The sequence below is a fragment of the Bos taurus genome, chromosome X, assembly GCF_002263795.3.
Source record: "Bos taurus isolate L1 Dominette 01449 registration number 42190680 breed Hereford chromosome X, ARS-UCD2.0, whole genome shotgun sequence".
NCBI lineage: Eukaryota > Metazoa > Chordata > Mammalia > Artiodactyla > Bovidae > Bos > Bos taurus.
Genome location: NC_037357.1, coordinates 128,893,593 through 128,909,423, shown reverse-complemented (window position 1 = coordinate 128,909,423; position 15,831 = coordinate 128,893,593). Strand labels below are relative to the sequence as shown.

At 40.6% G+C, this 15,831-nt stretch overlaps 1 protein-coding gene across 2 annotated transcripts in view; it reads left to right on the top strand.

Moving 5' to 3' along the window:
* GLRA2 (glycine receptor alpha 2) overlaps window positions 1–15,831 on the top strand; it is a 208,493-nt gene that overhangs the window by 70,216 nt on the left and 122,446 nt on the right. For both annotated transcript variants that reach the window (XM_005228450.5, NM_001192914.1), the window contains exons 5-7: window positions 1,929–2,011; window positions 6,392–6,529; window positions 8,437–8,651. In XM_005228450.5, the coding sequence (XP_005228507.1) occupies window positions 1,929–2,011; window positions 6,392–6,529; window positions 8,437–8,651 (436 nt within the window). The remainder of the gene's footprint in view (window positions 1–1,928; window positions 2,012–6,391; window positions 6,530–8,436; window positions 8,652–15,831) is intronic.

Below are 15,831 nucleotides of genomic sequence, written 5' to 3'. Positions count from 1 at the left end.
TAACACAGAATGAATAAAGAGTTAAAAAAATAGTATGAATCATCCCACAAACCAAAAATAACTACTCTTAATATAGTGCTGTGTTCACTTCTAATATTGAAAACATTTTCGCATGATTGGGAGTACGCTGTACTGTTTTTGTATCTTGCTTTTCCCTGTCATTGTTGTATTGTAATGATTTTGAAGACTGTCAGCATGGATTCTTTGTCTAATCTCACCTCAAATCCCAAATCTTTTCTTTCTTTAAAATAACTGGGCCACTCTTTTATTATTATTATTATTTTGCTTTGGATTGAATGGGTATAACACAAAGCTGAGAAAGGAAAGAAAAGGGAATCAGGAAGGGAGAGCATGACAGAAAGGAAGAGTTCAGGTAACAGTGCAAGAGTCAGAGGGGTCTATGGAGAGAAAAGATATTTGAGAGAAAACGAACAGAAACTTGGAACAGTGAACTTCAGAATAACATGGATTCTAGCATTAGAGCTAAATGGCAATAAGCACCATGTGATTCTACCCCATCATTTGATAGTGAAGTGAAAGTCACTCAGTTGTGTCCAATTCTTTGTGACCCCATGCCCTACACAATCCATGGAATTTTATAGGCCAGAATATTGGTGTGGGTAGCCGTTCCCTTCTCCAGGGGATCTTCCCAACCCAGGGATCGAACCCAGGTCTCCTGCATTGCAGGTGGATTCTTAAGGATGCATGTTTATCGAGTTTAATGTCTTGCTTTGGGGACAGGGACAGTTGGAGGCAGTTCTTGAAAGGGAACACAGATCTGCTGATTCTCAACCTTAATTTCCTTCTTTTAATCTCTGAGGTATAAAAAAACTGAAGAGCAAGAGGTGTGCAGCATTTCCTCGAGGACTAAGAAGGGAAATAGTGGAAAAGAGATGGTGAATTAATCAATATCCTGATAAAAGACTTGATCAGAGGTGGCTGGAGCCTGGAAAGTTAAGGAAAGGGAAACATAGTAGTCCCTCAAGGACGCAGAGAAGTGAAGACCATGTACAAGCTACGATCCTCAAATGGCATTTTCGATCCGGAATTACCCACTCCAGATTTGTGAAAATTCTAGAATGAATGCTATAATATACAAATGACCTGTCCATGTAGTTAGCAAATGAAAAGATAGTGAAGTATTTGCCCATTTGATGGAAGGAGAGCCAATACTTGCCACAACCAATTATGCTTATTACATCATTTTTTGTCCTTGAAGCAAAGCCCACCTGTCCAACTTCAAAGCATGATAAACTTTACATCTTTTGGACATCAGTGTGCATAAGAGCCCACTTTCCTGTTACATTATTTCTCAATGTTCTTCTTTATTTATTTAATCACCTAAATTATGTATGTATGTATTTATTTATGTAACTTTAAAGTTTTAGTATTGTAATCGGGGTATAGCCGATTAACAATGTGGTGGTAGTTCCAGATGAACAGCAAAGGGACTCAGCCATACACATACATTTAGCCATTCTCTCCCCAAACCCCTCCCATCCAGGCTGGCACATAATATTGAGCAGAATTCTGTGTGCTATATAATAGGTCTTTGTTGGTTATCCAGTTTTAATACAGCAGTGTGTACATGACCTTCACAAAATCCCTAACTATCCCTTCCCCCCAGAAACCTCTTCTTGATTCTAGAATAAACTTGAGACCAGTGCTGCTGGGGAGGTGACAGTCAGAGACTGGAAGATGGGAAATGGAGAGTAAGAGGTTACAGCAAAATTCTATAGTATTTTAAAAATTTACCAATGACTACTGCTCATTTGAAAATTAGAAAACATTGTCCTGAGTGACAGCTGAGATTTCATCATCTGTATCAGTGTCACTCTACTTAATACCAAATATATTTTTGGTTTGCTTTTCAAGAATCAGATCTCACAAATTAAAAACTTGTTTTCAATTTTCTTTTCTTTGCTAAGGCTCACCTTGACCTTATCCTGTCCCATGGACTTGAAGAATTTTCCAATGGATGTCCAGACTTGTACAATGCAGCTGGAGAGTTGTAAGTCATTACTACTTAAATAACCACCTGCTTGTTTTAAGCAATGACCTGGTTCTTTTCAGTGTGTTATTAAAGAGAAAAAAACCCCATAAGAGTCAATCTATACCTATTTAACAACTCCCGAGGTCCTAAGGGAAGGACAAGGAAAAGTGTGTGTGCATGACTTAAACCCAAGAGCACAAAGACCATTTTTCAAAGTAAAAAGCCAAATAACTTGACCTTCCTCAAAAAACAAGCCTGATTTAGTAAGCTTTTCTTTGAAATGAAAGTGTCTCCTGGGAAAATTGAGATTATTAGTCATTCAACCTCTATAATGAATCACTCTCTAGTCAGAAAATTGTATTTCCTTCTATCTTGTGCTTGTATAGACCTTCACTCCAAAGGAATTTTAGAAGGAAGGGATAACTGATTTGAGGACAAGATACAGGGGACTTAGTTCAGTTCAGTCGCTCAGTCGTGTCCGACTCTTTGCGACCCCATGAATCGCAGCATGCCAGGGCCTCCCTGTCCATCACCAACTCCTGGAGTTCACACAGACTCAGGTCCATCGAGTCGGTGATGCCATCCAGCCATCTCACCCTCTGGCGTCCCCTTCTCCTCCTGCCCCCAGTCCCTCCCAGCATCAGAGTCTTTTCCAATGAGTCAACTCTTTGCATGAGGTGGCCAAAATACTGGAGTTTCAGCTTTAGCATCATTCCTTCCAAAGAAATCCCAGGGCTGATCTCCTTCAGAATGGACTGGTTGGATCTCCTTGCAGTCCAAGGGGACTCTCAAGAGTCTTCTCCAACACCACAGTTCAAAAGCGTCAATTCTTCGGTGCTCAGCCTTCTTCACAGTCCAACTCTCACATCCATACATGACCACTGGAAAAACCATAGCCTTCACTAGACGGACCTTACTCCAAGGAGTAAGCGTCTTTTAATTTCATGGCTGCAGTCACCATCTGTAATGATTTTAGAGCCCCCCAAAAATACAGTCTGACACTGTTTCCACTGTTTCCCCATCTATTTCCCATGAAGGGATGGGACCAGATGCCATGATCTTCGTTTTCTGAATGTTGAGCTTTAAGCCAACTTTTTCACTCTCCACTTTCACTTTCATCAAGAGGCTTTTGAGTTCCTCTTCACTTTCTGCCATAAGGGTGGTGTCATCTGCATATCTGAGGTTATTGATATTTCTCCCGGCAATCTGGATTCCAGCTTGTGCTTCTTCCAGTGCAATGTTTCTCATGATGTATTCTGCATATAAGTTAAATAAGCAGGGTGACAGTATACAGACTTGACGTACTCCTTTTCCTATTTGGAACCAGTTGTTGTTCCATGGCCAGTTCTAACTGTTGCTTCCTGACCTACATATAGCTTTCTCAAGAGGCAGGTCAGGTGGTCTGGTATTCCCATCTCTTTCAGAATTTTCCACAGTTTATTGTGATCCACACAGTCAAAGGCTTTGGCATAGTCAATAAAGCAGAAATAGATGTTTTTCTGGAACTCTCTTGCTTTTTTGATGATCCAGCGGATGTTGGCAATTTGATCTCTGGTTCCTTTGCCTTCTCTAAAACCAGCTTGAACATCTGGAAGTTCACGGTTCACATATTGCTGAAGCCTGGCTTGGAGAATTTTGAGAATTACTTTACTAGCATGTGAGATGAGTACAATTGTGTGGTAGTTTGAGCATTCTTTGGAATTGCCTTTCTTTGGGATTGGAATGAAAACTGACCTTTTCCAGTCCTGTGGCCACTGCTGAGTTTTCCAGATTTGCTGGCATATTGAGTGCACCAATTTCACAGCATCATCTTTCAGGATTTGAAATAGCTCAACTGGAATTCCAGTGGCCTTATAGGAGGATGTAAAAATGAGGGGCATTGAGATGACATGGAATAAGGGGATCTCCCTTAGATGGGCAATGGACATACAAAAATAAGGTGAAGGAAATAGAGAAATGCTACTACTTTGTGCCCTTTATGTCCTGGCTCTGATGCCACTGAAATCTCTAACATGTGCCATAAGTTGCTGATGCCTCCAAGGTAACGGAATTTTCAGTCAGCAGACATGAAATTTTTTTCTGGCTTGCTCTGTCAGTTGCTCTGTTTGTAAATGCAGAGAATAGTAAGTGCTACTGACCTACAGGGATGTTAGGAGATTTAATGAGGCAGGGGCAAGAAAATACTTTTAACTTCTTGGTTTAGAAAAATAATAAATGTAAAAAGACACATCAACTATTATTTAAAAAGAGGCGGTGACAGGGATTTCTTCTGATCATTTAAAATCATTGTAGATTTCCCTTGAAACTTTCTACAAAAATAAACAAAATAATGAAACATCTTTGTTTGAAGAGGATGTCAGGGATAAAATGAGAATTTCTGATTTGCAATAGGCTTTATGTATTTATTTTTCCCCATTGCCCCTTCTCTTCAGAAGATAGTTAAGAAAAACTTTTTCTTATGTAATGATTCCTTCTTTGTGTCTTCTCTACTGCTCCAAACTCTCCCCTACCTCAACTTAATACTCAGTTTTTCTATAAAGCAGCAACCATAGCTATCATCTGAGGTTCCTCCAAAGCTTAGTCATGTCTGACTCTTTGCATGCCCATGGTCTATACAGTCCATGGAATTCTCCAGGCCAGAATACTGGAATGGGTAGCCATTCCTTTCTCCAGGGTATCTTACCAGCCCAGGGATCGTACCCAGGTCTCCCACATTGCAGGCAGATTCTTTAACAACTGAGCTACTAGGGAAGCCCCCTTCAAGGCTTAAAAACTCCAATTAGTAAATATGCTTGGTGCTTGCAGGATCTAGAAGTAATGAAATCAAAGAAGCAGTGATGTGTTTACCACTAACTTTGACTGTGAAGGATGGGAAGTGTCCTTTACTTTTCTACCCTCATATTATACCGTTCTCCCCCACATTTTTCCCTCTTCTATTTGACCCCAAGCTGCAGCTTCCAAGTGGCTGACAAGGACTATTACTGTAGCGGTCAGCAAGAAAAGGGTGCTTGGCAAGCCTCTAGTATTTGGTGGAGATATCCAAGAAGTCCTCATACAGTACTGATGTGGAAGAGATAGGGTTGACCGCTCTCTTTGTGGACCATCAATGCTTGTACAAAGCCCTCTTTGTGACTCCTTGCTTGGTTTTAATTTCTGGCTTTGAATGGAAAAGGTGGTCCAAAGAAAGAGGAAAGTAGATTCCAATTAATTTTGCAATTGATTTCTGGGTAGCTTTGGTGAGTCATTACCTTTCAGTAAACAAGAATAAGAATCTATAACCTTAATAAACACGCTGGGGTTACTGGCTAGCCAAAACCTCACATAATAACCCTTGTCTGCCTCACTCTCCTTTTAGAGTTTATATCATACATAAAGGAAGAGGAGAGAGAACTGATGCCTGAAAAAAGAGTAGCCTTCATTTCCAGGGTGCAAAAAGATCCAGGAGTACCTGACATAACAACCTAGTTAGCAGGAGCTTGGAGACTAAGAGCTGACTTTGGTTTACTAAACTGATAATAATCTTACTTCGAATGGTTCAAGAGTCATGTAACAATATGACTATATAACAGAGAATCTGCTTTACTTCGTATTCAGCATTGTGATGAGTAGGCCCCTTTAGCAAGAAACTAGCACTAATGAATATGCTTAATTTGCATATTCTACAACTTTCTCTTAGGTTACCTACCTACAGCCTTTCCCATTTGCTAAAGTAATTGAGGATTGACCATAAGGACTTGAACATAAATTTTCTGAAAACAAAGGTAATAGACCCAAAGAGAGGAGCCAAGTTTGTAATGCAAATATTTTAAGCAGGGCTGTGATGACTCCATGGAGAAGGAAATGGCAACCCACTCCAGTATTGTTGCCTGGGGAATCCCAGGGACGGAGGAGCCTGGTGGGCTGCCGTCTATGGGGTCCCAGAGTCGGACATGACTGAAGCGACTTAGCAGCAGTGATGAATCCAACCTCATTTTTTAAAAAATGCTTTTCATTTCTCATACTGAGACTGGTGCCATGAACTGCATTGTTTTATTGGATAACCACAGACACAGCTCTTTCAAGTAAAGACAATCTTCAAAGCATTTCTGTTTGTTTACTAGTTTGTTCTTCAGAAGATTTAGTGGATAAAGAAGGCAGAGGAAAAATGGACTTTATAGATCCCATTCTCTCATTATACAGAAAAAAATCATTCAGAAATAGCTTTTTATCTTCAATTTCTTTGGCTCCAATGACATGTAGTTGTCATGATGATCACAGCTCTTTCATTAAAAAATGCTCTTGAATTGACTGATTATGTCTGCTTTAGATGACCCCCTTGATTGTTTCTTTACCTGGCTAGACTTTCAAGCTTTCTTGGAAAGATGCATTCAATTTTTCACTATGATTTGTTTGCTCCAGTTGGGTACACAATGAATGACCTGATATTTGAGTGGTTAAGTGATGGTCCAGTTCAAGTTGCTGAAGGATTGACCCTGCCTCAATTTATTTTGAAAGAAGAGAAGGAACTCGGCTATTGCACAAAGCATTACAACACTGGTAAGTTTCCTTTCAGCTGCTAAACTCAAATGGGCTCCATCTGCAGCTTGGCATATATATCATATCACCCTATTTTCTGCATATTGATCAAGAAAGTGGAGCTACAAAGAACTGCCCTGGGCTTGGCTCAAAATCCCTTCAGCACATAAGATGCCTATACCCCTTGGAATGGGTCAGAGAGCACGACAGGTAATTTTTTCAAAAGAGAGAGAGAAGAAGAGAGACTTGGGAATCTTGTGCTATTCTCTTGCTGACCATCTACTATCAAATGACTTTGAGGAAAGATGTATACTTTGTAAGTGGTACAGGAAATGTATAAATTTTGGCCCATTCCCAGCATCCACTCTTGACATTGGCTCCTCAGATCAATTTGCACTTTCAGGACTTCCGTGGGCCAGTGGTTAAGAATTCACTTGCAATGCAGGGGTCAAGGGTTCGGTCCCTGGTCGGGGAACTAAGATCCCACATGCTGTGGAGCAACTAAGCCTGCGTGCCACAACTACTGAGCCTGTGTGCTCTGGAACCCGTGTGCCACAACTAGAGAGACCATGCACCACAACAAAAGATCCCACATGACACAGCGAAGATCCTGCTTGCCACAATTAAGACCTGAGGCAGCCAAATAAATTAATACATCAATTTTAAATTTGTACTCTGCCTTAGTGGAAGAGAGAAATTATAGGTCTTTGCAAACCCAGAAATACAGCTGTTGTACTCTCCAGTCCTAAACAGCGTGCATGAAAATCAGTTGGTGGGAAGCCAGCTGGCTCTAAAAGCCATGCACTGTCACTAGTGCTGACAGACACATGGTGCAAGGGGAGAGTCTGAGGTAGTAGCAACAAGTGGGCATGTTGTTACCAGGAAGATTATTCCCGCTCAGTAAAGTCGACGGCTTTTCCTGGGATTGTCCTGGTCTTTCATATCACACAAGCTGATCAAGGAGAAGCAATTGAGACATGATGGTTTGTTCAGTGACTGCTCAGGGAGTCACTGCTGAGTAAATGGTCCATGAACATTTGTTCTAGAAGTCAACAATGCTTTCTATGAAATAACGAAAATCTGATTCTAAGGTCTTCTTCCTGAGCAAGAAGAACCCAACCCTATCTCTTATCATTTGTGTGGGCTGAGCCAAATTACCTCTGGGCTTCTAATGCCAAGCCAATTAAAAAGGAAGGGAAGTGGTAAGGGGCAGGAACATCTGTCTCTTAATAGTGTGTTAAAAGTTGTAATGTCTGTACATGTACTCTATTTTAGAGGCAATGCAACACTGTAAACAGATTCTAGGTATATTCTAAATGTCCTCAAGTAATTACACAGCAGATTATGAAATTTTTACAGTGATCAGATTAAATTCACAGCTTCTAAAAATGTCTATTTTTCTCTTGCTATTGCTAACATGAAGACAGATATACAATTATCCAAATTATCCTTTAGGAGCCTCACATGAACTTCACTGCTTAGGAAGGCATGGTTTCAACTATTTCATGTTATATGTTATGTATTAAATGCCATATAGTGTATGGTACACATATACACTGTAGGTTACATATTGTATGCTATATATTACATGCCATAATTCTCACAAAACGTGAATAGTCTCTTTCCACTGAACAGTCTAGAAAATTCTGAAGCTCTGTCTAAACAATCACACTGCAAGAAGCACAGATTTGGAAACTAAATATGCCATATGGTTTTGAGCCAGTGACTCTTTAGATCACTCATTCTCACACTGTCATTTTCATTACTGGTTGAGTTGGAAAAGAGGTGAATTGGGTTTGTAGGGTCAGTGTTTTGTGCAATCTTTCAAATCCATCTTTAAGGTTCTTTTTTAATAAAAATAAAGTGGGAGGCTGGAATGGGAAAGATGATTTCAAATTGGCTTTTAAATCATCATTTCCTGTTTCCAGGAAAGTTTACCTGCATCGAGGTTAAGTTTCACCTGGAACGTCAGATGGGATATTATTTGATCCAGATGTACATCCCCAGTTTGTTGATAGTCATTTTGTCCTGGGTCTCTTTTTGGATAAACATGGATGCGGCCCCTGCCAGAGTTGCACTGGGCATAACGACAGTCTTAACAATGACCACCCAGAGTTCAGGCTCCAGGGCATCTCTGCCAAAGGTAAGAAATCTCCTCACTTGACAAGTGACCTGAGAAGTTTGTCAAAGGTGTTACGGGCTGGAGAATTCTGTGAAGACAGAAATGTTTGCTCCTGTGCGGCACTGCTGGAGCTGCAAATGTAGTAAGAGAATGGAAAGCTAAGTTTAAGAGCATTAGAGTTCTTAGAACAAGGGGGGATCTTTGCAATCAGATTAATTAGGGGAAAGGAGATTCAGGGTTGAGAGAAAAGAGGAATGAGTGGAGGAAGAAACATGGCTCAGGAATTCTCAGAAGCCCGTGAGTACTTTTGACCCCATGTTGTTTACGAGGCATGAAGCTTGCAGGAATTGGAGTAAGATTGATACAACTTATGTTGTATTGTCAAGTATTTATTGGGGAGGCTATTGTGATTCATATACTCAGTGAAGTCATTTACTGTAATAAAAGATTGAATTTGTTCTTGTTTAGTCACTGAGTTGCGTCTGACTCTTTTGTGAACCCATGGACTGTAATTAAGCTACTGCAAATTTACACAGAAAAGCCATATGCAATGAGTGTACATAGGAAATGAACGTGCAGTATTAGGGTGCAGCAAATCAGATATCTGTTTGTTCACTATGCCTTAATTTACCTTAATGGCTAATAACATTACTATTTTGAGTAACATAACAGAGTAACATAATAGAGAATAACAGTGGAGTCACTGAAGATGGTAAAAATTCTGGCAACTGTGGCAGGTTTACAAAGAAGTATGGAGTGGATATTAGGGGCAAAAAGACATTTTGAAGTACCTCGAATAATAAATCATAATGGTTGCCTAATCTATTTTTATGTAAGAGTGGCCGTCTGCACTTGTAAATATTTCTCAGGAAAATAATGATAAACATCCTGCTTGTGAAATGCCTCAGCACCTCAGAATGTTCCTATGTATATTTGCCCCTTTCACTGAGTACATTGAGTCATTAGCCTCAATTTTCCAGGACTGTGAGTTCAATTTAGTATTCAGTATACACTGTCTCATACTGGTTTAGCAGTTACTACAAAATCCAGTTCCAGAAAGTAACTGAGATGTAATCCTCTATCTTTGCCGGCTTGGGCTTATGTTTAGTTGTGCTGCAACTGACACGATAAGAAATGTTATATCATGTTCCACATTATCGCCTGTGTTGGAAGATAAGATGACATATGGAAGAGTTCTGTGGCTTTAATGGAGTTTGGTTGAATAGTGGGGAAATAGTTATACTAATTTTTCAAGTTTCATGCCTCCAAAGATAAATACTAGATAATGTATGCTAATAGAGAAAGGAATAGATCTGTCTCTGATACTTTTTTACTTTATAGGATAACAAATAGTACAAAATGCTTATGTCATATTTCTACTGGAATACAGATGTCAGAAATGGTAACAGCTTTTTTTTTCAGCTACATAATCACATATTAGTATTGCCTAACATAAATTTTAATCCAGTCTGTGCCTCCTCCCAAACAGGTTGATTTGTTTATTTCCCATTATTTATTAGTTACCGCCATCACTGTATGCCATGCCATTTAACGTTAGGACACACAAACATATCACACAATTTAATAGATAAAGTATTGGTGGTACACTGCAAACAGATAATGTCAAAACAAGATATTTAGCCTCCAACAACTCATTGATACAAAAAGAATAGTCATTTATTTCAAAATGGGAGCTTGAGATTTTATAAATTTGTTATTCATTCTTATTAGCCATTGTGATTTTACATCACGGTCAAAACTATTGCTATAAAGGAGACTAATCAAGATGGTAGAGTAGGAGGACATGGAAGTCATGATGTATTCATTTGCCATGAATACATCAAAAATACATTTGCATGTGGAACAATATTCATTGAAAACTAAATGGAAACTAGCAGAAAGACTCTTGTACAAGCAAGGCTAAGAAAGATACATATGGAATCGAGTAGGAACAGGAGAAAAACAAGTCAGGGCCCATGACCCTGGGAGGGCTCTCAGAGGAAAAGAGAGATTACATGAACAAACACCAACACCAGCTTTGGGGAGTGAGCAGTGAAAACCACGGACTGGATGCCCCAGTCCGGGGGTCATACACAGAGTAGATGAGCCCTCTTGGCTGCTTGGAGGACACTGGAACCAACAGGAGGTCTGTAGGAAGCCTGGTCTCTGCTCCTGAGGAGTGCTTGTGCGCTAGCTTGCCTCGGGGTAGGGCAGTGAAGATGGTTAGAGGACTGCTCCAGGGGCTGTTTCCCACAGCTGCTTGGTGTTTGCTCCAGCAAAGCTTACTACATGTCTCAGTGTAGTATGTGATCTAGGGCTGCCACAGCCAGGGATAAAGCTAGGCCAAGGGATACAGAGATGACCTAGTCCCAGGGCAAAGGATGGGTGACGCAGCAGTAACTACTGTTGGCACATACTCAAGCATCGTATCAGAAGCAGCCCAGAACTCTGAGGGCGGCTACTCCACCACAGCTGACCCGGATACACAAAGAGAGTACACACTGGCCCCTCCTGCCCTTCAGTGCAGCTCCACAAAAGGGCGGCAGGGGCACAGACTGGGGGAACTGATCAGCAGTGAGGGACAAGTGGGACTTGGACCTGAGGCTGCATCTAAGCAGATAGAAATAATTGCTGGCACCTGCACAGGCAGCACGGAGAAGGCGATGGCACTCCAATCCAGTACTCTTGCCTGGAAAATCCATGGACAGAGGAGCCTGGTGGGCTGCAGTCCATGGGGTCATGAAGAGTCGGACATGACTGAGCAACTTCACTTTCACTTTTCACTTTCATGCACTGGAGAAGGAAATGGAAACCCACTCCAGTGTTCTTGCCTGGAGAATCCCAGGGATGGGGGAGCCTGGTGGGCTGCCGTCTGTGGGGTCGCACAGAGTTGGACACGACTGAAGTGACTTAGCAGCAGCAGCAGCAGCACAGGCAGCACATTAGAAACAACTCAAACTTCTGTCTATGGCAAAAATGAGCTGAGAGGGCTCACATGGGCTTCCCTTCTTCTGCAATTTCCATCTCTGGGGCAAAAGTCCCAGTGCTGGGAAAGGGAAAAGCAGACACCTAAATGGAACAGAGCCAGCTCAGGTCCAACCCACAGGGCTTCTACTCCAGCTACTTGGAGGGCAGGCCTGGCCATTGAGTAGAAGGAAAGTCCCAACTCACACCCAGCTACAGCTCTAGCTCCTCTGTCTCCAGCCTCATATCAACATAATAGCTACCAACATAATAGCTACCAGCACAACTTGAGGAAAGACCTCGCTTATGTCCAGATCAAATCTGCTCTCTCTCCAAAGGCATTAGGCACACACAGTCTGCATAGGGATGCTTCCATATATGACACCTCTTCCAGACTGGAATAGATAACTGTTTCACTTGAATTCATACAGGCAAAGAAAGTTAAGGAAAACAATAAAGCATAGGAACTACTCTCAGTTGAAACAGTAAGAGAAAAACCACTGAAAATACATAATTCAGGTCAGGTCAGTTCAGTTCAGTTGCTCAGTCATGTCCAACTTTTTGCAGCCCCATGGACTGCAGCACGCCAGGCCTTCCTGTCCATCACCAACTCCTGGAGCTTACTCAAACTCATGCCCATTGAGTCGGTGATTCCATCCAACCATCTCATCCTCTGTCATCCCCTTCTCCTCCCGCCTTCAATCCTTCCCAGTATCATGGACTTTTCAAATGAGTCAGTTCTTTGCATCAGGTGGCCAAAGTATTGGAGCTTCAGCTTCAGCATCAGTCCTTCCAATGAATATTCAGGACTGACTTCCTTTCAGATAGAGTGGTTGGATCTCCTTGCAGTCCAAGGGACTCTCAAGAGTCTTCTCCAACACCACTTTCAAAAGCATCAATTCTTCAGTGCTCAGCCTTCTTTATAGTCCCAACTCTCACATCCATACATGACTACTGGAAAAACCATAGCCTTGACTAGATGGACTTTTGTTGGCAAAGTAATGTCGCTGCTTTTTAATATGCTGTCTAGGTTGGTCATAACTTTTCTTCCAAGGACCAAGCGTCTTTTAATTTCATGGCTGCAGTCACCATCTGCAGTGATTTTGGAGCCCCCCAAAATGAAATCTGTCACTGTTTCTGCTGTTTCCCCATCTATTTCCCATGAAGTGATGGGACAAGATGCCATGATCTTCATTTTTTGAATGTTGAGCTTTAAGACAACTTTTTCACTCTCCTCTTTCACTTTCATCAAGAGGCTCTTTAGTTCTTCGTTTTCTGCCATAAGGGTGATGTCATCTGCATATCTGAAGTTACTGATATTTCTCCAAGCAATCTTGATTCTAGCTTGTGCTTCACCCAGCCCAGCGTTTCTCATGATGTACTCTGCATATAAGTTAAATAAGCAGGGTGACAATATACAGCCTTGTCATACTCCTTTCCCAATTTGGAACCAGTCTGTTGTTCCATGTCTGGTTCTAACTGTTGCTTCCTGACCTGCATACAGATTTCTCAAGAGGCAGGTCAGGTGGTCTGGTATTCCCATCACTTTAAGAATTTTCCACAGTTTGTGGGGATCCACATAGTCAAAGGCTTTGGCATAGTCCATAAAGCAGACGTAGATGTTTTTCTGGAACTCTTCTGCTTTTTCAATAATCCAACAGATGTTGGCAATTTGATCTCTGGTTCCTTTGCCTTTTCTTAAACTAGCTTGAATGTCTGGAAGTTCATGGTTCACGTACTGTTGAAGCCTGGCTTGGAGAATTTTGAGCATTACTTTACTAGCGTGTGAGATGAGTGCAATTGTGTGGTAGTTTGAGCATTCTTTAGCTTTGCCTTTTTTGGGATTGGAATGAAAACTGACCTTTTCCAGTCCTGTGGCCACGGCTGAGTTTTCCAAATTTGCTGGCATATTGAGTGCAGCCCTTTCACAGCATCATCTTTCAGGATTTGGAATAGCTCAACTGGAATTCCATCACCTCCACTAGCTTTGTTCGTAGTGATGCTTTCTAAGGCCCACTTGACTTTGCATTCCAGGATGTGTGGCTCTAGGTGAGTGATCACACCATCGTGATTATCTGGGTCATGAAGATCTTTTTTGTATAGTCCTTCTGTGTATTCCTGCCACCTCTTCTTAATACCTTCTGTTTCTGTTAGGTCCATACCACTTCTATCTTTTTTGTGCCCATCTTTGCATGAAATGTTCCCTTGGTATCTCTAATTTTCTTGAAGAGATCTCTAGTCTTTCCCATTCTATTGTTTTCCTCTATTTCTTTGCACTGATCACTGAGGAAGGCTTTCTTATCTCTCCTTGCTATTCTTTGGAACTCTGCATTCAAATGAGTATATCTTTCCTTTTCTCCTTTGCTTTTGGCTTCTCTTCTTTTCACAGGTATTTGTAAGGCTTCCTCAGACAGCCATTTTGCTTTTTTCCATTTCCTTTTCTTGGGGATGGTCTTGATCCCTGTCTCCTGTACAATGTCACGATATTCCATCCATAGTTCATCAGGCATGCTGTCTATCAGATCTAATCTCTTGAATCTATTTCTCACTTCCACTGTATAATCATAAGGGATTTGATTTAGGTCATACCTGCATGGTCTAGTGGTTTTCCCTACTTTCTTCAATTTAAGTCTGAATTTGGCAATAAGGAGTTCATGATCTGAGCCACAGTCAGCTCCAAGTCTTGTTTTTGCTGACTGTATAGAGCTAGAGATACTCTTTTAATTATTAAAATACATAATTAAATAGAAATAAATAATTGACCTGATAAAGAATGCTGCTGCTGCTAAGTCACTTCAGTCATTTCTGACTCTGTGTGACCCCATAGACGGCAGCCCACCAGGCTCCCCCGTCCCTGGGGTTCTCCAGGCAAGAACACTGGAGTGGGTTGCCATTGCCTTCTCCAATGCATGAAAGTGAAAAGTGAAAGTGAAGTCGCTCCGTCGTGTCCGACTCTTAGCGACCCCATGGACTGCAGCCTACCAGGCTCCTCTGTCCATGGGATTTTCCAGGCAAGAGTACTGGAGTGGGGTGCCATTGCCTTCTCCGGATAAAGAATGCAAAGCATTGCTAATAAGAATGTTAACTGAATTGAGGAAAACAATAGATAAATATAATGAGAATGTTAATAAGGAACAAAGAATATAAAAAAAGACTCAATCAGAAATAAGGAATTCAATAATGGAAAATAAACACACTAGGAGGAATGAAAAGCAGACTGACACAGAAGAATGATAAGTGATCTGGAAAACAAAGTAATGGAAATCACATAAAAGAAAACAAATTTTTAAAAATGAGAACAGTTTATGAGATCTCTGTCTTAGCATTAATTGTACCAATATTCAAATTATAGGGTTCCCAGCAGGAGAAGAGAGAGAAGGAGATTGAAAATGTATTTGAGAAAATTATGGCTAAAGACCTCCCAAACTGGTGAAAAAGGAAAGAGATATCCAGGTACAGGAAGCACAGATAGTTCCAAATAGTATACAACTAGACAGATATATCATAATTAAAATGGCAAAACTTAAAGACAATTTTAAAGGCAGCAAGATAAAAACAGACTCATATACAAGGAAACTTCATATGGCTATAAGCTGATTTTTCTGCAGAAATATTGCAGGTAAGAAGAGAGTTGCATGATATATTCAAAGTGTTGAAATGGAAAAACCTGCAACCTAGGATACGCTACCCAGAAAGACTGCTATTAGCATCAAAGGAGATATAAAACTCCTCAGAAAAGCAAAAGCTAAGAGTTCATCAATACTAAACCTACTGTAAAAGAAATGTAGAAATGTTAAAGGGTTTTCTCTTTGAGGGAGATGGGAAAAATGTAAGAATCTATAGAAAATTGAAGTTCCAAAACGAAAGGAAAGGAAAATATATAGTAAGGATTGAGGATCTACCACTTAACTAAGCCAGTACAAATATTAAAAGACAAAAAATTGTAAAAGCAACTATAACTACAATAAAGAGTTAAAGGGATAAACATGAAGATGTAAAATATGACATTAAAACACAAAATGTTGGGGAGAGGTGTAAAAAATGATCTTTTAAATGTGTTTGAACTAAAATGCTTATCAGTTTAAAACAGGTAGATTTGGTTATAGGTCAACATATATGAACCCCATGAAAACCACAAATAAAAAACCTACAACAGAAACACAAAAACTAAAAAGAAAGAAACATAAGCATATTATTACCAAAGAAAATCATCAAACCACAAGGAAAAAAACAAATA